Consider the following 24,090-nt stretch of genomic DNA (forward strand, 5'->3'; position numbering starts at 1 on the left):
TTTGCAATTTTATTTGTCTGTTTATATCCAAAAAGTTAAATGTGTCATGCTTCAAAGCACTTCCAGTCTGCAATGAGACAGAGGGCCATGTCACACTCCAACAGACCTGCCTGATCTTCCTGCAGTGGATACAGGCATTGTGTTCAATACAAGGCCATCTTGCTTGTATCAGATTGCTTTTTGCCACAGGTACATTAGCACTCTTTGCTTTCGCAGGAGGGGCTGAAATTTTGACACCACACAACGAGGCTGCCAGCCCCTCCAGGAAAGTTATGTGGGTCATGGGCTCCTCCTGCTTCTCTCTGCAGAGCTCCTTGTAAGGGAGGAAATGGTTTGTGGCTGCAATATCCAGGAAGTGGAAGAACAATGTACAGTACCGGTGCATGCTTGTGTGGTGCACAGGGTAATACTGGATCTCTAGACATCATCAGCATCCATCCAGTTCACAAAAAAAACAGTCACAGATCCACCTCATCATCAGAGTGTGTTCACGTAAATTCTCTTCTACTGTCTCTGAATGTACTTAATGCTCTGATATTTAGGCTAAACAGATCCAGTGATATATTTGGACTAATGTAAAAAATATCCATGTACAGATGAAAGCGGGTGCCCAGGTGTGCTGACAGAGACATCACAGAGTATCTATGCTTTGACTTCCCAGGGTACACTTTACTAAAAGCAAAGTCCAAAGGTGTAGCCACTGTTGCTGTCAACCAAAACAAAACGTTTCAAACCCCACCTAACTGGCTTCCCTTTCATATTGTGTCTCATTCCAGTATGAGCCTCTGTCGCCACTGTGCTCTTATCACTTGAAAGGTTTTGCCTGAGGTGTCCATAAAGGGCTTCAGTCAGAACAGATTACCCTTTCTTTCTGTCACTCTTCTTTATGTGTTGATGTCACAAGGGAACACCTGTCCTGTGGTATAACATTAGCTGGAAATAGCAAACTGCACAAAGAACTTTGTGTTTCACCTGCACAAAGAAGAAAGTCGGCCCCTCCTACTTAAAAAGTCTTGGATGTCGTTGTCAGTGCATGAATATGATTTGCCGTTTACAGTATTTTTAGCAGCTTGTTTATGTGTGTGTTGGTTTGAACAGTGTTTCTGTCTTGTTATCCTGTCGACTGTACACCTGTGTTGCTTGGTTTCATTGTTAGTTTGTCTTTGTCCTATGTTCAAGTCTCATGTTTGTCTCATTTGGGCAGATATTTGGTTTCGTAAATCCTGTCTGCCTTTTGGACTTTGAATACTGGCTTACAGATTTGTTTGCTTGTTTGGACTGTCTGTCCTAGTTTTGTACTGAGCCTGCCTGACTATCCAAGAGATTTTATACATTTATATTTGCCATTATACCACTGTTGCGCCTCTGAGTTTGCATTTGGGCCCCTCTCTTGTGCTGAGGATGCTACAGTTTTAGACTAAGGCAGTATAGCCTTCTCCCACTGCACCACAGCGAGCTAACAACTTATATTTCCTCTTCTATACATGGCAGTGTGTCTCAGTATTTACATTTACAAAAACTAGTTACTTTCGTTGCATGCATCCCAGGTTAACTTATTAACACATTTCTGGCCTGCTAAAAGTACCTCTGCCGCTTCAACAGAATGTGTCTGATGTTTCATTAGTCTTGTTGTAAATTAAAAGTATTAGATGTCTTCTCAATGCAAGTATGTGTGTGTGCACAAATATGTGCACAGGCTAGGGAGTAATTGTTATAAAAGCAAGCGTCCCTGTTTTCACTGCTTGAACTGAAGTGAATATATAATCAATATTGTATATTTCATGTATATTCCCTCTGAAATTTAGAAGTAAAAAGCAGCATGTATAGTACCTGAGTAAATTTACATTCCACCTCTGAAGGTGAATGGTTATGGTTTGAGTTTTATAAATAAATATGAACTTATAAGCTGCACGAGAAGAACATCTGCTGAGCTGTGTGTGTGTGTGTGTGTGTTAATAAAACCTAAAGCAGCAGCTCTGTGAAACAGAAGGACAAACACACGAGTCAGCTGCTGGCGTGCAGCCCCCTTACATTAATCCTTATTGAAATTATGCACGAGAGAGAAAATACCTCAACCGTTTGTTGATTAAATGTCTATAGGATGGATTAAGGACAAGATTTATTTAGATGTATGGAAATGCTGCGGTGTGGGGAAGGTCAGGTGATGACCTGTTTTTAATCACTGTAATTGATTTATTAGAATCACCTATACATTTAAACCAGTAACTAATTAAGTAATGTTAATTATTCTTATTCTCATTATTATTATTACAATAACCCTTTCAACTGTATTTAATTGTCTTCACCAGCAGATGGGGTTTCAGTCACCACAGAGATTGATGACAACTGAGCAATGAAGTAACATTTATTTATTCCCTGAGGGTTAAATAATATTACTTGAATTTTGTCACAGTCATCAGTATCAGATAAGAAAAACCTGTTTCTTCTTCCATACATCACACAGGAGCTTAAGACACCCAACAAAGTCTGTTTTCTGTCGCTTTGTTGCAAATCAGCAAAATCTTTCCTCACTCTGGTTTAAATCCTCAACACGCCTTCAATCAAGGGATTTAAAGAAGCCATCGGGCTCTGACTGCTGATGATGAATAACACAGTACAAGTACAAATACTGCATCCATCAAGTGTGATAAGTTAGAGGAAACGTGATGAATTCAGTTCTTCATTTAGGCCAAAGACTCCACTGTGTTTATCTGCCTCTGTGCAGACCGCTGAGTTGACGATGTCTCCACCTGCAGGAAAGGGTGAAATTTCCCCCTGAACTTTAATGAAGCTGTAGAACTGCAGTTACCAGCACTTAAGGATAAAAAGGAGAAAGATGGTGCTTTATACTGTAGTTATTACAACCGGTTGTTGTGTTGATGTGTTCCTCCCATTGATGAAATTGTTATGGCATAATGTGAAACAGGCAGTGATATAATATTAAGTATAATTATGTAGTTGTCTCTCCTGTCTGTGGGTCAGTATTTATTGCTAATTTACACCTCTTCTGTGGCTCACGTTCATTTCATAATGATCCTTACTCTCTGGAGTCAAGCAGCAGAAGTTAGGTGACAATATGTAAACATTACTGACCCAGTGTTGGGTGAACTAAATATGTAAGGGTAATTTAGAGAATAGCCACATCTTTGCCAGGCACAACTGACATATACAAATACAAAGTATGGTATGTCTTGATCTGGGTTTCTACTGTTTATTTAGTTATGGAGATAAATTATACTGAATGTATCTGTTTTCTGCTACTTTATAATTCTACTCCACTACAATTATTTGATCATTTTAGTTACTTTACGGATTAAAAATACAAAAATAATCAACAAATAAATATATTATATACTTCCTGAGTGCAGAACTTGTAACAGCAGACTTTTATACTGTGTGTTACCTCTTAGATTAAAAAAAAAAAAAACTTTGTTGGAGATCAAATATTTTGGTTGAAGGACCAAATTTGCCTTATGGGCCAGTGCCTTCCTGCTACTGTCTGCTTACAGCATTTGATGATGTTTTTAGACACAAATGTTTCTATATTTTTCAACAGCTTGTGTTTGTAGGGATGTAGTTATACACACATGACATAGGTATGAGATATTTAAAAAGCAGCACTGAGGAAAAAGAATACTACCTGTATGCTGACATCAAGCCAAAATAGATATAGAAAGTATCCAAATGGCCTCAGTAGGGATCTAAATCCTTTTTGTGGCTTGATGTATGTGCCAGTGTCAGTGTCAGTTTGTGTTGCTGTCTCTTTACTGTTACAACATGGCAGTGACGCACAAATCCAGCTCCATTAAGAGCTGGTTTTCCTAGTTTAGCGTGGAAGAACACTGCACTGGACATTATAAATGTAATGAGTTCTTTTCAGCATTTCACTCTGAGGCTTTACGTGTTTGTGTAATTTTGTTTGTCATGACTGTAATGAAGAATACAGTTACAAATACTAAAGTAACAATGCCAGATATCGATTATCTATACCTCATTAACTACAACTGTTGGATCAGACCACATACAGTAGGCCAGCTTTTGCTCCCCAAATGCATCACTGGCCCTGTCAGTTCACTGCTTTTCCTTCCTCAGACTACCTTTGAACAACAAGAACACCCCACAAGAGCTGCAGTTTTGGAGATACTCTAACCCAGTCATCTACCCATCACATTTTGGCCCTTGTCAAAGTCGCTCAAATCCTTATGCTTGTCGATTTTTCCTGCTTCCCGACGAGATTGGCTTATTTCTACAAGTAAATGTACCCTTTCACTCCAAAATATTTAGTCATTGTTCTGTTATTTAAATAAACAGCATCCACTACATCAGCCATTGTGCTTTGGATACGATGCTGATACCAGCGCTGATCAAAGACATGTCCACAGTTCCAACATCTGTCTGGACTGGACCCAGCGGGAGGCAGCCAGTGGGATTTGTCCCTGCAGGATTACTATCCCAGGCGCGCAGACGGCAGCTGTAATTACTCGTCACGTGGCAAGCTGAGTGGGCAGAAATATGAGAGCTGGGTCCGAGCATGCAGGGGTGGAGCGGAGGATCATGGGTAAAGTCAGACCTGTCATGACATCAGTGATTGTACCCTGAGTAATCCCAATGTCCTACCTGACATCACATTTATTTAAATCTGGATGACGGCCAACTGTTGCAACTTAAAGGTGTGTCAGATTTAAGTAGCTCCATTTATAGAGTATGGCAGAAATGGAATATAATATTGATAAATATGTTTTCATCACCTGAAATTAAAAATTGTAATGTTTTTACACCTTGGAGTGAGCCTTTTATATCTACAGATGCTGCAAGTCACCACATTGAACCTCCATGTTTCTACAGCAGACCAGAACAAACAAACCAAACACTGGTCTAGGTGGAGACTTTTGTATTTTCACTCATTTTGCGGCCATCGTAGTCTGAGGTGACAGGGTAGCAATCAGCAATTTACACCACTAGATGCCACTGAATCCTACACACCGGTCACCAGTGCTGGGAGACGTAAACAGATTATTTATTGAAGTTTTGGTTTCTGATTATGGGCCCTTGTCACATTTCAAATGTTTCTGAGTTGTTAACAGTTCCACCACATAAACATTTCCTCTCTAAGCATCTCACATGGTTCAATTAAAAAAAAAAAGTAACTCCACCTCAAGGAGCTACAATGCTGCTCCAATATTTTGCTGCTCTTGCTTTAGGTACATTTAGCTAGTAATACTTTTACTTAGTATTAGGCTATTTTAAATTCAGGACTTTTATTTCCATCAGTGGACTCCAGTATCCCGGACTGTAAAAATGCTGAGGTCAAATCTCCTGAAAATCTGACCTAATTTTTAAAATTTAATTTAGAGGTGATTTTTTGCAATAGATTAAATGTCCTGAGGACTTCTAAATAATTTGATGATTTTCCTGCGAGAATATTGTTTATGTGAGTGGTGAGTCCTCTCTTCTCTTCTCTGCATCCAACTCAGTAAAAGACAGCAGCTGTAATCCCTTAAGAGGCTTTGCTTTTCACTCTGCAGAAGTTGGATGCTGTTGGCACGGTGCGATAAACATGCTTTGTCACAGCAGCTCGGGCTAAAACAACAACTGGACAACAGACACGTCACATGAAGAATGACTGGTCTTAGAATGAGCTGGAATGACAGTGATATATATTTTATAACAAGCAGGATTCAAATTATACTTAATCTATTTTTATGTTGTTGTTGTTTTTTCTTTTACTTCTCCTCTGTCTGTTAGCCTGATCATTACACACCATTTTCAATTAATTCACAATTAAATCAGTGGACACATCAGAGACCTAAGTGTGTAGTTCAGTGAAATATTGTATACTGTATAATATGGCTATTTTGGCCAGAACAAAGCAGGTTTATTTTCAACAAAAAGGCATGTCAAATGTCTTTACACAAAGTTAAACCAAACACATCATCAACATCTTTTTTTTTTTGGCTACAGATGTGAAAATAAAGGCATTGCACTGTTAGGCTATGAACAGTAAGTGGCGACAAACACCAGTTATATTCATGAGCTGGTTCACCTGTGCAAAACAAGAAATTAAAAGGTTTATGCCTTCACAATAAAAGCCTGTGGTCGTAAAATAATTCTAAATACTCATGGAGGGATAATAGGTTTGACAAGTATCTTATTTCTTAACATGTCTGCTTCACTGGGTTTATCCATTAATTCATATAATTCTATTATGAATAGTTTTTTCCTGAAATGTCGAAACCTTTATTTTGAAAACAAAAAACAAAAAAACCCCGCTAGTCTTGATTGCATCCGGTGACGCCATCAAGGTGTTAAAATCACGTCGGGCAGGTAAATGTATCAGTCTGACAGATTCAAACACGCTCGAGGATGTGCACAGATGTTTCTCTGTGGAAGTTAAGAAGGTGCGGGAAAAGTTCACGCGTTGTTGCGTAAACTTTGTTTCAGACGGAGTCACGTTTGGTTTTCATTCATTTGATTTTTTGAGTTTTGCTGCTGTTTGGAGGCCTGAACCATGTTGTTGGACGGTCTGTTCACTGCCCTGCTCCTTCTTATCAGTGGAGTATCTGTTGAGACTGGTGAGTAACTAGACTGAGTTACTACAAAACAATTTAGTTTTATAACGAAATCAAATTTGTTACCACGAAACACAGAAGTACACTTTGAAATAAATAATGAATACAAGTAAAATTCATGTTTTATAGAGCGGACGTTGTATTGTTGAGGAGCCAAAATGAACTTTGGCGTCCTAATGCGGAAAATGAAGCACAATTCAACTTAAATGTAACAATGTGTGTACACCATTGGTTAGAAATAGTCAAAATGAAGAAATTATCCTGAAATGTTAGATTTAAGATTAAAAAAAAATAAAATGTTGCTTTTTCTTGTACTGGACATAGTTCAGATATATTATGATGTATTTCTTTGGAATGAAAAATAGTATGTCGTTGAAATGGCTGTCTCTCCAAAGGGTTTAGTTCAGAGTTAAAATTTTGAACTTTGGAAACGACTTCAGTTTCAGTAATATGTACTTTGTTCAAGGGAAAATTTGATATTTAACATGTCAAGTGAAAGTTAAACTAACACTAACAGGAATCTGATGGGCTTTTCCTTAATATGCAAAATATAGTCGAATGGTTTAAAAGTTTTACCCCTGTCAATGTTGCAAGACCTCAAATGTATTGTCTTGGGTAAATGCTATTTTATATTATGTATATATATATTTCTTTGTTTATCTGCACCAAACAGCACATATTAACAAACAGTTGTAATATGCATGTACCTGGATATTGTTTTCCCCAAAGCTAATAGAAGTAATGAGTTAATCTGGAGAAAATCCCAGTTCTAATAATCTAAACCATGAATTCATTTATCACGTCGGCTCCTTCTAGCTTCTGAAATGTAAAAATTAGTTGATAATACTTTTAATTTCCTTACTGTTGCAGCTCATGATTGTTGACAGTTTATAAATATTATAGGTTACTCAATAGTGCCTAGCCCTGAACTTGACATGGCCACCACAGACCAAACCTGTTGTTGTCACTGTAGTGAGTCATGTGGGGAAAAAAAAAAAAAAAAGGGACTTTCTTTAAGGTTATAAATGTGTTCAAAGTCCAGGTAATATCTACAATACGTGGCTGTGGTGATTTCCACCATGCAGTGAATTTATGGCGTTTTATAATTGCTTGATAAGTAACCAGACAAGCTTTCTGTACCCTGAGGACTCGTGCTCATACTCATGAACCAACAGTTAATTTGATTCATAGATTTAAAATTTGTTTTTTTTCTGGATGTTCCTGTTTGGGCAGGAAGGAACACAACTAACCAGCCCTCCTACATGCTTTGTTACGTTCACACTGAATCAGACAGTGTTTCCAGGCAGTGTTTTCCAAATCATTGCATGATCTAGAGCGTGAAGCAGCAAAATCACCTGCATTGTAAAGCAAAAGTTGAGGGGGAGTGTGTTTTTGTAGATAGGCATGTGTTGCTTGTTTTTTATATGGTGACTTACTTTTGATGGAAACATTTTTAAGGATTATTCCAGTGTTTTCTAACCTGGGTGCAACCTTTACAGCCATTTTACAGCTGTCCACTTGTAGATAACCTAGGACATATGTTAATGTCAGGTGTAAACAGAGCTAGAGACTGTAATGGGGGCTGTAAAGGTTTTCACATTTCCCTTTCTCTTCAGGCGATGTCTGCGTACTTTATAAGATTAAATATAGGCCAGGCAAGTAGCTAAAAAACAGTGACAGCAGACTTTGGTGGAATGCTGAAGAGTGGCCAGATGAAACTAACTACTTCCTTATAGCTGCCAGATAACTGTGATGAGGTAGGTGATGGGGTGAAGCATTATTGGCATGTTCCTCCCTGGGAGGTGCTCTGGCAGATAATGAAAGGTATGTGTTTGCTCTTGCATTGATAACTGATATGGAGCAGTGTGAGTGTAATTACTGCAGGCGGGTGCACAGATTTGCTCTGAATTGTTCAGACGTTTGATGCCCTTATCTAGCTCTCTCAGCGTGGGTGAAAGTTATCTGGTCCAGGATGTGGCCTTGAAATCAAATTGACATCAGTTTAATCTAAAACAATTGCTTGGCTTAGCTCAAATACTAAAAGTAGCAAGCACTGCTAACTTAATGAAAGATTCCCTTCAAGAGCTGAAAATTAGTTCATCATGGCTGTCTGTTAATTTGCTTTCTTGTGGCAAACTGAAACATTTGTGCTTGCTGGGTTAGGGTCAGGGTTATCCTGTCATCCCGAGCATACTTTCTTTTTGTACATGGTGTACTAAACCAGATGTCCATATGGCTTGTGATAATGAATAGGTGCACTTTTGTCTGTTTATGAGTCTCTCCTCTTTTCTTTCTTCTAGTTCCTTCTCCAACAAACGTGAATGTGAACTGCCACAATCCCAAAGTCATAGTCAGCTGGAAATACAGCAACGAGCAACCACAGACCATCTTCCGTGTAGAGATCATTAGTTCTTACGGCAGTCGGTAAGACTCAACTACTCATAACTTGAAAAATGTAAATTAAAATTAGGTAATGCTTGAATAAGAGTTAAATTAAACTTTTCTTGGTATCCGCTCAGTGCAACTCTTGACTAGAAAAGTGGCTTAAAAGGTTTGATAACTTATATAATACTGTATTCTTCATCTATTTGAATGTATTTGTGATATGAATAATAATAGTAACGTTGTGTAAATCAGCTTGCTATTTGTGTTCCTGAAAACTGATTGGATGAAGAAATAATCTATTGTATTGTGTTCATATTTAAGCCAATGGAATACCACAGACCATCAGTATGATCTCACCAAATACATCTGGAAATCTCAAGAGAGCTACATGGACAATTATTATGTCACTGTAACAGCCATACAAGGAGAGAAAAAGTCAGGACCAGTAATATCTCAAACATTCAGCTTCAACAATTTAAAGACCACTTCATTAAAATGTAAGTAATATGACATGTTTATTTCCCCATAAATTAGATGTAACATAATAGACTGTGTTACAAGTTAGATGTTTCAGTTATGAATGAAGAATACTTCAAGTTAAGACTTAAATTTCTCTTCACAGGTATACTACAGTTCCCTCTTGTGAATCTGAACGAGAAGGATTCAGGAGCCACAGTGAATTTCATGAATCCTTACCACCACTACAAAGAACTGAAGCAAGCTTCAAAGTCGGATCAGGCCTCCTTTACAGTCACTGTCACTTCAGATGATGTAAGTACGAATAAAGTTTGAAGACTTTACTGCAGGAAGCACTGCATTTAGAGGATAGGTGTATTCAAATGTTCAGACTGAAAACAACAAAAAACAAAACAAAAATATCGAAGGTAAAGTCTTTAAAGGGTGATAGGAAAAAAGAGTTTAAAACTCTGGAAGCTCATTTAAATGTTTAACCATATTCAAAATATTTGACCTACAATGCAGGTAAACGGGTAATGGCGCTCAAATATATGGTGATTTAAAGCACATGGGGAAATTTCTCAGTAAATTTTTATTGCCATCAAATAGTTGAAGTTGTAGCACTGAAGTTTAAAATCATGCTTCGCCACACAGGCCACAGTAGTATTACCACCTAACCTACACTTACCTAAACCTGCGTTTCCACCACATGTAGACAGGGTTGTTGCTAGGACCCTTTCCCATCTAAATGTTGGGAGATGTGTCTGTGTTTATTATGACCGGATATCAAGAACCAGTTGTTGTTTAATAAGAACTTGGGATTTGCAAAAAGATCACTGAGTGTGATTTCTGCTTCTACCCCAAAACAACAGAGGTCAAATGTTTTGCTCATTATTGTAATAATATCCGAAAAGGGGAAAAAAAAAAAAGCAATATGTTATTAATTGTTCATGTTCTGTGACATTCAGGGAGATCAGACCTTTGATTGCTCAGCAAAAGAGGAATACTGCAAACATGAGGTCACATTTCGTGAGACTGTGAAGAAGTGTGTCACACTGAAAAAGGGATTCCTGGGTGCTCCCGATTATATTGGCAGCGTGTGCTTCAATACAACAGATCCCATCTGTGTCACTGAATCAACTGGTAAGTCTGAGCTGGGAAGGTTTCTTCAAAAACTTTGCACGGGTAGAGGGTGAAACGAGGGGGTTGCAACCAGCAACTGACCACTAGATACCACTAAATCCTACACAGTAGTCCTTTTTTAATGCATATTTAGCAAATGTGTGTTGAACTAGGTTTTGCTGTAACAAAATCCACAATCTTTGTTTTATGCAAAAATACACACACCTGGTGCATAGGCTAATGCAATTCAATACAAACCTCCTATAACACCTGTCTGATATGTAAATTCTATTAGGTTTATTACTGGGGTCAGAGTGAAACGTGGTGTTATACTGAAATTGTTATATTTTTGTTCTTCCCATTTACTTTTGCTACATTCTTATTTTCTACAATGTAGCTTAACACTGAAGAATAAAAATAAGTTATTTTTTGCTTTGTTGGCAGCTTTGCTGGAAATACACTTACTCTTACATTAATGATAAAACAAATGAACATTTCAGTGACGGTTCAAAGAAAAAATTAGACTTCCAGACTAAAAAAGACTACCTGAAAGCAGACTTTATGATAGAACAGTTGTAGTAGGTGTACCTAAATAAAGTGGACACTGAGTATATATTTGAAAGAGGCTTCAGTAGTCAGAGTCAAGTGGGTATCTTTCAAAGTTCAAACTCACTTCTCCGACCTCACCTTGCTGAGCTGTAGTGGAGGGTTGTTATATTTAACTTTGGGTAGATTGGAGACACTTTTTGTCCAACTCAAACCTCTAAAACCTCATATCAGGGTCAATAAACCTCCTTTTGCAGTGTATTTTTGCACACAACCAGACTGTGGATTTGTGCCTCAGGTGCATCTGAGAGGAACATTCAGAAGGAATGATTAAAGCAAGCAAAAACTTACACATATGATCTCCTGACTTGAAAACATTTGATTTTTGATGAAAGAAAATTGCTCTTTGCTCTTAGAAAATGTTCAAACTAAATGAAATATTGTTTTGATTGCAGCGATCCATGTGATTACTCTTGTTACACTGCTGTCCGTCGTTGTCTTCATAATCGCTGCAGCAATAATTTGCATCTGTAAGGCGAAGGCCTGGACGATGGACATACCTAGTCCACCAAAGTTTCTGGTAAGATGTCTGGTAAGGGGAAAAAAGAAACAATGGTAATTATGTTGCTTCTGTTGTTTTTAACCTTTTGTATAAAACCCCTTGTGTTCTTTTCACAGCTACCAAACCACAGAGAGCAGGACTTGGATTATGACAAGGTGTCTATCGCAGACATCACTGTGGGACCAGCTTTCATATCCTACAAGGATTCTTTAGTCAGCTCCGAGGAGGAGAACAGTCCCACGAAGAACCTTCAGGATCACAGCAGCGGCTCGGATTTTGAGTATTCTGCTCGCGAGAAAAGAGGACTTTCAGATAGCAGAAACCAAGATCTAGAAGCTGCAGGGTTGTTATCAGAGGGACAGAGGACAGATGATGACTCAGTGAAAACCGAGTGTGCCTCAATGGATTTGGGGGAGGAAGAGGAGGAGGAAGAAGAGGAAGAAGAGGTGGAAAGGTCTCCCTATGACTGCCCACACACTGTGCAAGTGGACATGGGAGATGGAGACATCGCCACAGGTTATACCGGGAGGTAGAACAACTGTCAAAGGACTTGATTTGGGATTAAAGTTTATTTAATGATGGTTTTAACTCCAGGACCTTTGTCACATGCTTATACCTCGGGGCTGATTTTTAAGTCTAAACCTGTGTACTTGGGGAGTTGCTTCCTTGCTTAACAGATCTCTGGGTGGAAGTTGGGAATGTCAGGATTGTTTGCGGCACTGTGGGCAAATGGCTCCAGAAAAACAAGTGAACACAGATCTCCAACCTATACACAAAAGAGATTGTTTGTTTGCCTTGTGGCTGTTTCGAGGCAAATACAGATATGAGGAAGAATCTGGGAACAACCAAGTCCTTCACTACAAAATCAAAGATCTGCAACACAAAGAGGGTTAAACAGACTTCAGGGAGGGTTGTCTGTGCACTGAACAATGTAGAGCAACATTTTTGAGTGTGACTTGTCACCAAGATGCAGGAATTAACACTGCTGTTTGACTCCAGGGAAACAAACCGGTGATCTTCCAGTCACCTTCCAGCTGTTTTCTACCTGCTTACAGATGTATACAGCTTGAGCTGTGACCCTCATTGTGACATTTTATCTTGTACCAGTGCAGATTGTCAAGGAACGGGTACTTCAAAAGACAAGGGGCATTTTTGTTTTTATCTCAAGGAAGTTGTATAAGCTCTTTTGTCTTTTTAGTATAAGCTGAAACTGGTGGTTGTGTGTAGCTGCTACTCATGAAGGAAAGTCAATCTAATGCGGCATTTAAGTTTTTCATGTTATTTTTTTAGCTTCACAAACATTAAACTCCTTTTGTACTGAATGGTAGGGACACTTCCTGGTTGTTGTGAACAAGTAAGTTATGTTTTTATTTAACTGGGCACAAAAAAATCGTGTTGACAGTCACACCTATCAATGCCACGCACCGGTACTTGTCACTCAATGTATCCATTTACTGCTGCTTGACCTGCAAAACTGGCTCTGTGCAATGCGGGGGAGTGTTTTTCTTTTGTTTGAGTGTTCAGCTTACTTCATACCTCTTGTTGTTGTTATACAGTTGCTATTGTAATAACAATACTCATTTTCTAATTTTACACTTTATCATATTGACAACTACTTCTGCTTCGAATATGAGATGTAAATTTATCAAACAAAATGGACTTAAACCAAGTTATTTTTGTCCTTTACAGCCGATGCTCGTTTTCGTGAGAAGAAGGAATGTCAACATGTTGCTTTGCCAAACATTTACGATCTGTTGTACGTCTGGCACTTAAATGAATACAGAGTCAGAGAGATGATTATCAGTTCACCTGTGGGGAAAGTTTATTATGATGAAATCAACATGAAGTCTCAAACTTTTTTTAAAGTGTTTTTTAAATAAAAGACATGAACAATATTCATATTATTTTGTTAACTTCACATAACAAGGAAGTGTTTGTAGGCTGTTCATCTATGGACATTTTTAGATACAAATCCTGGTGATTTTTAGCTGGTTGCTAGTGTACAGACCAAACAACAGTATCGATCTGGAGTTTCCCAAAACGTTGTGGTTTAACATTAGCAGACCACACAAGAAAATAGTCTTGAATTGCCAAAACATAAATTTTTATCTGCCAAAAAAAGTTTTCCTTGATTTTAAACTGATATCCTGAGCTGGTTTACTGTGTATAAAAAGTTCCTATTTGCTCCTTGAACATGAACTTTCTCATGATGATTTGGGGGAACTCCGGTGGAAAAAAACACAGAGCCTCTGCACACCCAGTCAGTCCTCTTGTCTGGGGTCTGTTCACCATCCTTTCAGTTCCACTGAAGTGAAGAGCAGTGTGTCCAGCGATGACTGCATCAGCAGGTTTTAAGTCTGTACAGGCAGAGCACCTAAAGCTTCAAGCCTTGAACGTTTGTTCTCAGGTTCAACATCTGTTTTTCTTGTCTGACTTTTTCTTCCTTGAACGCCATTTGGTTGGCTTTCTTCTCGACTCTTCTCTCCTACATAAACACAGAAGTAGAATTTTACACATCACATACAGCACAAATATTTTTATGCCTGACTTACTTGACGACATCTTTTTCTCTGTGGTTAAGATAACTTCTCATGCCCACACCCTTTCTTACTGTAACACGTTCACTGCAATAATGACGATGACCTTTGGTAAATGCAGGTTGTGCTGTCTGTTTGCAGAGTAAAGACAAAAGGCTGCACTTGGCACTTCAACGAAATCATTGGCACGAACATCAAATTGAGCTGACTGATGTTTGCAGTTGTGACCGAAACCGACAACATATTCGTGCGTCTCTCTGCTTCCTGACTTTTTGTCTGTCTCGCAGGCAGCTCTAAGCCCATTGGTTCAAGTATTTGGATACACAAATGATATGCAGAATGATCTGTACTCCTTTCACTGGGTTGAAGTGGCCAAGGCTTGGAAGCTGGAAGATTTTAATCAGGATGTGAACTGCGGTTGAATGTTTCATTCTTGATCTTATCTATCAGATTCGATCAAACCACACCTACACTGTCCTCATGGGGAAGATGTTTTTCTACCTTTGACTGCTTATATAGTCATGAATGTTTACTGCCAGAGAAGTATTTAAGAACTAAAACAAACCCTCAAGCCAAAGACACAACATTGTATTTACTGACACTGGGCTGTCTTCCGTTTCACTCTTCCATGAGTTTAAAATGTTGTTGCACAAAGAAATGTAACAGATCGATCCTGTAGAGTGAGAAGGAAAACCTTTTAAACACTTTTTAGATCCTAGAGTGAACCTTAAATATCTCTTACTTTACGTTCTTCCTTGATGGCCTGTTTCCTTGCTTTCCTCTCCTCTTTGCTCTCATCCTTGCTGCGGGGTTGGGTGGAAACACGAGGCAGGTCTGAATCGTTGATCTTTGTCATGCGTTCTGCCTGTTTGGCGGTCAGGCCTCTGGCAGGAAGGACGTCCAGAGGGATACCCGTTTTACTGGACACACGGATCGGCTTTGGCTGAAGACGGAAGAAAACAAAGAAACAGGTTGATTCAAGCCTTATTTTTAGTCCATGTGCAGATTGGCTGGATTCAATCAGTAATCTTGTTACGTAAAAGGGCCAATGTGTAGGATTTTGCTGCATCTGATGGTGTACCTGATTGTTACCCTCACCCTCTCCTGTCTCCCGTGAATAACTGCCAGTTATGCAGTAAATGGCTCAAAGACTTTCTAAATATATTGCTGTAAACTCTGGCTGTTGCAGACAGCAGTGCACTTCCATGATATTACAAAAATTTACAACCTTATATGCAAATAAAAAAAGGGAACCTGTGCTGTTTTGAATAATATTAGACAGTGGACAGCGTCTTTACCCTACTTTTCACTCTTGTTTGTTGCCATGACAGTTTCAGCTGTAGCTTTATCTCACAGGTATCAGTGTGACGTGTCCTGTCTTACAGGAAGTGAGACCTTCTGTGTTAACAGCAGATTTTTTCACCGCAGCACTCCAGTAGTGGGTAGTTACCTTAAGCACTTCATCTCGTTTTGTATATTTAGTGTGTGCATCTTACTCTACAAACAATTGCAGGTAAAAACAACACAAAGGATGTTTTCATACCTTTGGTGGGTCTTCAATGACTTTGGGTCTGTTATATATGTTGGAATATGTGCCTGGAAAAGATGAGAAACATCATACAGTCAAATTCCAATCTACAATATGTACAGAATAAATGAATACAGTCAAAGTCCCACCCACACCCTTCTCACCATAAAACGCTGTACTATAAAGGAGTTAACCATTGATAAATAAACCACATAAACTTCACTGCACTGATATGGAGAACCAATTTAACCCAATGAAACACTTTATGGTTTCAGCAAAGTAGCAGCAAAGTTCACTGCTAATACAGAGACCCAACCTAATGTTGAGCAGGTTTCCGAACATTTGCATACAAAAATTATGTCACATTATGGATTCGATGGATTTTTGCCTCCTGCTTGAAGCTGCATATTCTCCACGGACATTTTATGACAGATCCTGCGTCTTTGTCTGACTGAGTTAGATGAGTTTTTAAGTTTGATCTCTATCCTTTACTTGCACAATGTAGTATGACGTAGTGTATGTACAGAGCTAACTTTGTGAAGTAGCTAATTTAAGGATGAAAAAGCACTGAGAGGTGATCACTGAAGTTTGAGGTGTAGGTGACATTTCTGTAGTAAAGTAAAGGAAGTAAACAGGCGTGCATTTCGTATACTTCACACTACATTGAGCAGTAGCAGTAGTAGCAAGTTTTGTTTAGCTTAGCACAGGCACTGAAAGCGTCTAGCTAAATCAGCAGTGTCTTCTAACAACTATAAATCTGTCCTTTTACACAGTGTGTGTCAACAGCTCATGGAAAAACAACAAACAAAGTGAATTTATGTGTGTGTAAACTTTAATGTGTTTGTAGGTTTGCTTAGACTGATGAACACTGTCAGAGGTCAGGAAATTACATTAAAGGAGGATTTTCTACTGCTGATGAAGAAAATGTGGAGTGAGTAACTTTACAGACAAGTGGAAACTCACTGATGATGGTTTCACAGTCCCACTTCTCTTCTGGAGCCTCTATAACAACAGTTTCCAACTCTTCCTCTTCCTCCTCCTCTTCCTCTTCCTTCACGACAGGCAGCTCTTTGGGACCCAAGTCATCAGGCCTCTGGTATCTAAACCAAACGCAGGCACAAATTATTCAACACAACAAACAATCTGATGTCATTAAAGGATGTTGGCAAATATTAATAAAACTTGTCATCACGAAAAACATGACTGAATCAGATCAAGAGGGCAAAGAATAAAATGTACTCACTCCTTCTCTTTCTGTATGAAGTAGTCTTTGATAATTTCTTCCAGGCGAGCGCTGTCCGGTTCAATGAAACCTTCCAGCTCTGCATTGTCCAGAGCGCCGATCTCATCATCATCGAACTGTTCATAAAACTGGAACAACAACACAGATGCAGTTTATGACCGAGTTTAAATTTCACATCTGAAGAAGTACGAAAACACGTAGCGAAACACCGTAAAAGGGGATCGGTACCCAGAACTTCCTTGCTGTTAGAGTGTACCACTACCATATAATTTTATCATGTTTTATAGAAATAGTCGCACTAAAAAAAAAAAAAACCTGTCCGTCACAAACTTGGTCTCATTACTAAAGATGCTACTGAACTCAAATAGCTTAAGTAAGTGGCCATGACATGACAGATTCATCCTAAACAGATTGATCTGAAATATTGATAGCAGCGTTTCTGCAATCAGTTACTTTTAACTATTGGATACTTTTGTCACAGTGAGCCAGAACGTACAATTTTAGTGCCACAACAATCTTTGGTGTCATGTTACCTCACACAAAAAACGATTTAAGTGTCCTGGTTTTAAATACAGAAAATGTCTCTCAGTGTATCACAATAAATACCGCAAAATGTGGAAACTCAATCAGAGATTCACATACATGGACAAAATTTGCATTACAGCTGCTGCAGCTCGGACCACAGCTGACGTTTTAATATTGGTTTTGTTTGTTTTTATTCCTGTTTGATCACGTAAAGCACATTGAGCTGCTTCTGTATGAAATGATACTATGCATATATAATTTCAATTGAACTGAATGTTTTGGCTGCATCTTTGCACATTTTGCACATTGAGCTAAATAATCACAATTTGATGAAATGTTACTTTATTCACTATTCATGAGGTTTTATATCCTGAACTCTGAAAGCTGTGCAGTCAGTTGCATACTAGCTCTTTGTCACGGTTATGGTTGTGATGTTTTTCATCCATGTGAATCCCTGATGATACAGTCTGCTGCAAGTTTTTCCACCCAGGAGAGGGAATAACATTGTGTGTACACCATCTACAACTTGCACATTAACGCTGTTCTGATTTGACTCATCTGTTCCACGAAATGTCGATAAATCTAATCACTCATTTACAATCTGGAGTTCTTGCTTTTGTTGATTGTTCTCTCGTGTCTCTGCATTGTATTTTTTTGTATTAATGAAACATTATCTTTTATAGTTTCCATAAAAAACATAAAAGTCAAAAGGTGAGAGAAGAGAACATTAATACACAAAGATATTAAAACTATAGTTTGCCAGATTCAGGTCCATTTCTACAGTCTATCATGCAGTAAACTGAAAAATAAGTGACCTGACAACAACAGCACTGCAAATATAATAATAAACAGAAAGCATTATTATTATAATCCTCATTACCATTTAAACATCATCAAAAGCAGATTTTAATGATTTTTAATGCATCTTTGTACGTATATGAAAGGTGCGATATAAAGTTAGAGGCTGTGTTAGTACACAGAATTGCTGATCACAGGGGATCTGCAAGATTAGTCGACTAGTCAATTGTTACAGAACCGCATAACTTGTTGTGTCTAAGCAGCACTCATCATTATCCGGGGCATCAGCATATCCCACCACGAAGACGAGATCTTGTAAAACCAGTGCGCTTTGGCAGTATTTTGATTGCAATAGCTGCAGATAACATCTGCAGTCACGTGAGTTTACCTTTTCAAAGCGGTCGTCCAGCAGGGTGAGCTGCTCGTTCCTCCTCATCACAGACGACGTCATCGAGTACTCTGTGAATCGACTCTTCGTCTCCTCGTCCATGAACAGGAACTCTCGACCGTGGCCGCCCCCTTTAGTGTCCTCATCATCCGAAAAGCCACCTTCAGAGTCAAAGTCGCCTTCCTCATCTGTGTCCTCCCACTCATCATCGTCGCCATCATCATTGTCTTCGTCGTCACCTCTATAACAGGTCACACACAGCCGGGAATCACAATTAAGTATCATAGAATGACTGCAAGCTGAAAATACTGAAACACTTTCATTTGTGTCTGTAGGTCTGTGAGATCTGTGTACAGTGGAGCACAGTGGAGTTATCACAGTATTGCGTTTAAGTACATATATTATTCTGAAATACATGATATCTGCTAAAATATGGTTAGATGAAAGATAATGTTTAGTCATGATTAGTCACGAGTAACAACAGTACGAACAGGAACTACCTCTGGACGTCAAAAAATTTTTTAGACTGTCTGAAGCCTTTAAGTAGAAGATTCTTAACTTGAATCACCACACTAAAAAATCCTTCAAGGACTCTAAAGACAAATATAAATCGTTATTTAATTTCTTACTGTGTGCCCACAGCTCCACTGTTTGCTTTGAATATGAAGTCATCGTCCAGGATGTTGTCAGGGTCTTCGTAGTCGAAGTCTTCGTCAAGAGCAGCCACGATGTCAGGGTCCATGTCCAGCCGTGGTCCTGCAGGGAAACACAGAAAACTATGACCAAGATGCTGACGTCTGAACTTGAAGGCAACTTTAAAGCTGCTTTAGGCTGTGTTCAGACAGAAACGAAGGTTTCATTCGAGTGGTGGTAGTGCATTTTGGCTGCGGCAGTGTGGGCTACAGGAGTGTTCTGGTTTTGTTTATTTCCTATGTACCTGTGTTTCCATGTACCAAGCTTCTAAAACTGACATGTGGAAGTTTAGTTTGTTTTGTGCCCGATGGTTTGAGAGAGTAAGCTTCGATCGAGAGACATAGACAGAAAATGAGAGTGAGGGAGCAGCAGCATTGATGAAGTCTGTTAATCAGCTTAGGCAACTTCAGATGTTGGAGACAACAAACGGCAGCAAGAGGTAAAGGTAGAACACCATGAAACAGTTTGAACATGAAGTCCAGTTGACGCATAAAAGGAAAAAATGATTATGTTCTAAACGGTTTAGCATGTTTTTCTCACAAATATTGGTATGTTAACCTTAGGTGTAACTTATCTCTTGTGACTTATCTTTAGATTGAAGTCTTCCCTGAATCAGGAGGACGTGACTGTTTATAATCAAGTCAGATTTTTTTTAAGTTGCTTAATCTAAAAGATTACATAAACATCATGTCCTATTTTAAAAAGGTAACAAAACCAGAATTTTCAGGTGATTTTATACTAATCAAAACATAGTTATCCATATTATGTTTAATTTCTGCCATATTCTGTCAACAGAGCCTAAATCTGCAACACTGGACCTCTGAGCTGATGAGCTGCTTACCTGAGATAGGAGCAGCTTTGTTCAGAAGTCCCACCTCCTCTTCAAACTCAGAGGCGAACACCGAAGACGGCAGGTTGATGGAAGATGCCTGTTCATCAAACAAGGTGGGAATCATTTCACAGCATATTTTTCTTTAATGATTCAATACAAAGCACACAACTTCAGAGAAGTGCCAGCCTTCCTATGTTATATCAAAAAAAAAAAGCAAACAAATGAACATGAGTGACATGTAAGGATAAACCTCTGAGCAGTTAAAAAATAAAATCCTTTTTAAATAATAATGAAAAAAATCTTAACGTGCAACATTTTGAGTTTCAGTTATTGGGGATCCTGTTAAAATCCCACATGGAATGACACAAAAATGTATTATTTAAAATTATTAATTAATTAAATTATTTTACTTAAATGCGTCAGTTTTTGAACTATTTGTAGAACTGTCCAGAAAAGTAGATGCAAGTAAAACTATAAATGTAAAGTGCTTCAGGTATTGCCACACAGTGGTGCCACACACAAAGAAGTTCTTTATTGAACCCACTGCCTACTTTTCCACGAAACGTCACTGAAATCTTTTAACAAACAAACAAGACTTAAAAAATATTTTTTTAATTCAACAACTTTTCATCCCTGCGGCCAACTTACAGGAATGACCTTGTCTGTGTCACCCTCCTCTTGGCTCTCCTCATCACTCTCCTCATCTTCATCACGGAGATGAATAGGTGGCCTGTCAGTGTGTGAGGGGCCGGCTGCCACCAGCTCAACCGTGCCCGACGCCTCCTTCAGGTGCTGCAGGTAGTTGTAGTCATCGTCGAAGAAAACGCCAAACTCCCTCTGCTCCTCGCGTCTCTTCTCTGCTTCCGCCTGAGTGAGAATATCATGATATTAAAATCTTCAATATAGCCACAGAATGGTTTCTATAACAGCTAGATGAACAGTCTATTTACTTCCTGTCATCTCCACTTACACACAGGCTCGCACACACTCTCTGGCTTGTTAACGAGTGCACTGACAGAGCTTTTCTATAATAATTATAAACACAGATTAACATAACATTCATTGAAAGACAACACAGTTAATCTGTACCTTTGTGGCGGGCAGGAGGACGTGCTGTGGGGCTTTTTCATCTGCAGCGAGCGGGTCCCTCTGACTTCTGTGGACGAGGTGAAAAGTCACAGCCTTCTTCTTTTCAATGAACGATTTCTTCTTTCGATGAGGCTGAAAGAGATGAACACAGCAGTGAATACTGGTGATGATGATGATGATGATGATGATGATATAAAAGTGAGGTCTTTGGTCCCAGGGTAAACCGGGGCGGTGAAGAGGTGGAGGTGAAGCATTGTTTCCCTCTCTCATTACTCCAAGTGAGATGCATGAGTTTCAAAGTTACTTAACACAGTAGCTGCTGATATAACAATTCCACCACAGGATCCATTTTATTAGCCGTTGTGAATCATTTTCATCAGCACATGCTCAGTTAAACTGGGCAAACTCCACGTGTTGATGTGATAGGATCAAAAGCCCAAGAACACCTTTGACAGTAGCTTCATTTAATTCAATATGCTGCTAACCCAGTACAAGCAGGGCTGCAACTAACCAACTACCATTTTAGTATCGATTAATATCGATCATTCTCTGCATTAACTGATTCGTTTTATGGTTCATATAACGTCCAAAAAGAGTGAAAACTGCCTATCAGTGTTTTCCCAAAGCCCAGAGAGGACAGCCCTTAAACTGGTCTATGATATAACATCTTTCCCATGAACACTTTGTCTTTGCATCTTCAGCAGCTTACATGAGCATGATAACAACACACCTATGAAAACATATATGATGTGACATGTTAGATAACTTGAGGAGGGTCATGATCTTATGAAACTTTGGATCTAAAGACATTTAAAGACATTCCTCCATAGAGGTAGTGGGTGAGAGGAGGATGTTAGCTAAGCTGACATCCATCATGGACAACACCTCTCACCCCCTACGTGACACTGTGGGGTCCCTGAGCAGCTCCATCAGCAGCAGACTGCTACACCCACGGTGTAAGAAGTAGAGGCTCCACACCTGCATCACCTGATCATGTTGTAGTCTCCTGTTCATGTCTCTTTGCATTTTATTTCTATTTTATTTCATTTATACCTTGCAGTTATTATTGATATCAGGGTCACTTACTTTTGTAATATAATTTATATTATGGTCACTACTCTTGCAATAATATTATTGATATCATGGTCACTTTACACTACAATACTCTTTTTATATACCATGCCACCTTTATCCTCAGTACTTGTCTGTTTTGAAAGTTGATTGTTTTTCGTGTTTATTGTGTGGGTTATAGATATTTCTGTTTGTTTATTGTGTTGTTGTTTTTTGCCTTTTCTACTTTTTTTCTAATGTAGTGTATGCTACACTTTCCTCTGCTGCTGTAACAAGTAGATTTCCCCGTGGTGGGATGAATAAAGTATATCTAATCTAAACTAAACACTTTCTATCAAATGTCACTGTTTTAGATAGATAGATAGATAGATAGATAGATAGATAGATAGATGCAATATATAAAGTGTACACGTGTATAAATATATGTATATACACACAAGATATGACATAACATAGTATATGTATAACATGTGCATAGCTAGTTACAACGGGGCAAATGATACTTTTTAATGAAGGCACCGCTGTGTAAATGTAATCATGTGAGTGTGAAACATACAAACATTTATTTGACGATGTTACTTTTTATTTTCTCTACTTTTTAACTCAGCGACGTTAGCCGCTGTTGGCTAACCAGGTTAGCATGCTTTGGGAAATGTCGTCTTACCATGTCGTGCCGGAGACTGTGGCTGTTTTCTGGGACTGGTCTTGTTTGGAGACGCTCACACGTCAAACTGCAGGACGACGTTAAACCGGATTAACCGTTTAAATCCACAAACGGCCGTTGTTGTTGTTTATCCACGTTGGACCGTCCGTGCGCGTGCAGCTGCTACCATTGTTGGAAAGAACCATCGCGGAGAACAACGGGGAGGTGGAAACGATATTAATGTGCTTTAATTTGGAGATTACGTGTGATTCACTTTAATTCTTGAACAAAAAACAAAATGAATGAATAATTCTAGATACACGTGTTTGTATTAATTGTGTTCTTGTAGACTGCGGTTGTGTTTTCTCCACATTATGCATCGTTGGTATCGTCCAATGACCGTATAAGGGAATAAGCGCATGCGTGACGTTAGCCGTGTGAAGCTGAAAATATACGGCGCTGTCCGCCGCCATGTTGGCTGTACTGTTTCTTCCGCCTCACGGCTGATCTAAACATGAATGACTGAGAAGTTAAACATGGTTATTTCTGATGTGAAGCTCGACTAATTAATATAGTTGTGTAACTACACTGGTCCAGTGAAATAATGGCCTCGGATTATGCAGATTTTTTATGTTTTATTTTCTCTCCCTCTCTCTCTCTCTGGTCATCAGACACTGTGAAAACTATAAAGAAATAAAGAATACAAACAGTTTCACACATACATCTCTCAAGCTAGTGTCCATAACTCAACAGGCTTGAAACATATCGACATATCGACACAACAAAAGAGTAATCTAATAACTGAAACATATCACATTGTTCATATTAAACCTTTACATCATACATAATATAACCAACTGAAATGTAACTATTACAACTACAGTGTTTCTTCTTCCCATGATGACACAGTTATGCTCAACTAAACTCTGATCATGTGACTTACTCTCTGGATTAAACAATATAACCTTACAAAAGAAGCAAGACATATTTGATATAACATCTTAAACTAGTACATTTTAATGTTTAATACTACCATTTTAACAAACTTCATTTAATTAATGTCTTTATGAACTAAATTAACTATGACTGTATAACTAGCTGCT

At 38.7% G+C, this 24,090-nt stretch overlaps 2 protein-coding genes across 3 annotated transcripts; one reads left to right on the top strand and one right to left on the bottom strand.

The window, feature by feature from the left end:
• The first annotated feature begins 6,301 nt into the window (after positions 1-6,301).
• On the top strand, positions 6,302-13,514 carry ifngr1 (interferon gamma receptor 1). Of its 2 annotated transcripts, none has more exons than XM_027283343.1 (7): positions 6,302-6,572; positions 8,870-8,993; positions 9,276-9,451; positions 9,577-9,725; positions 10,379-10,553; positions 11,534-11,670; positions 11,757-13,514. In XM_027283343.1, the coding sequence occupies exons 1-7, from the start codon at positions 6,509-6,511 to the stop codon at positions 12,171-12,173; spliced, it is 1,242 nt and encodes a 413-aa protein (XP_027139144.1). In that variant the 5' UTR covers positions 6,302-6,508; the 3' UTR covers positions 12,174-13,514. The 2 variants fall into 2 exon arrangements, with proteins under 2 accessions (XP_027139144.1, XP_027139145.1); XM_027283344.1 differs by having other exon boundaries at positions 6,304-6,572; positions 11,534-11,658.
• Positions 13,438-23,206, bottom strand: ltv1 (LTV1 ribosome biogenesis factor). The gene is made up of 11 exons (XM_019259718.2): positions 23,009-23,206; positions 21,274-21,405; positions 20,833-21,051; positions 20,194-20,281; positions 19,289-19,415; positions 18,660-18,900; positions 16,949-17,076; positions 16,669-16,805; positions 15,721-15,773; positions 14,920-15,120; positions 13,438-14,125 (listed from the first exon to the last, which is right to left on the bottom strand). Exons 1-11 carry the CDS (start codon positions 23,009-23,011, stop codon positions 14,015-14,017), a joined length of 1,440 nt encoding a protein of 479 aa, XP_019115263.2. The 5' UTR covers positions 23,012-23,206; the 3' UTR covers positions 13,438-14,014.
• Positions 23,207-24,090: the final 884 nt, after the last annotated feature.

Source organism: Larimichthys crocea, chromosome X (genome assembly GCF_000972845.2).
Source record: "Larimichthys crocea isolate SSNF chromosome X, L_crocea_2.0, whole genome shotgun sequence".
Classification (NCBI taxonomy): domain Eukaryota; kingdom Metazoa; phylum Chordata; class Actinopteri; family Sciaenidae; genus Larimichthys; species Larimichthys crocea.

What these genes read in the sequence shown, in the direction of transcription:
- ifngr1 (XM_027283343.1), top strand. Translation starts at nt 6,509, where the DNA reads ATGTTGTTGGACGGTCTGTTCACTGCCCTGCTCCTTCTTATCAGTGGA. An exon ending in TCACTGTCACTTCAGATGAT is followed by an intron (nt 9,726 to 10,378) that starts GTAAGTACGAAT and finishes TGTGACATTCAG; the next exon opens with GGAGATCAGACCTTTGATTG. An exon ending in CTGTGTCACTGAATCAACTG is followed by an intron (nt 10,554 to 11,533) that starts GTAAGTCTGAGC and finishes TTTTGATTGCAG; the next exon opens with CGATCCATGTGATTACTCTT.
- ltv1 (XM_019259718.2), bottom strand. An exon ending in CAAAGCTGCTCCTATCTCAG is followed by an intron (nt 19,416 to 20,193) that starts GTAAGCAGCTCA and finishes GTTTCCCTGCAG; the next exon opens with GACCACGGCTGGACATGGAC. An exon ending in TCATTGAAGACCCACCAAAG is followed by an intron (nt 15,121 to 15,720) that starts GTATGAAAACAT and finishes TTCCGTCTTCAG; the next exon opens with CCAAAGCCGATCCGTGTGTC.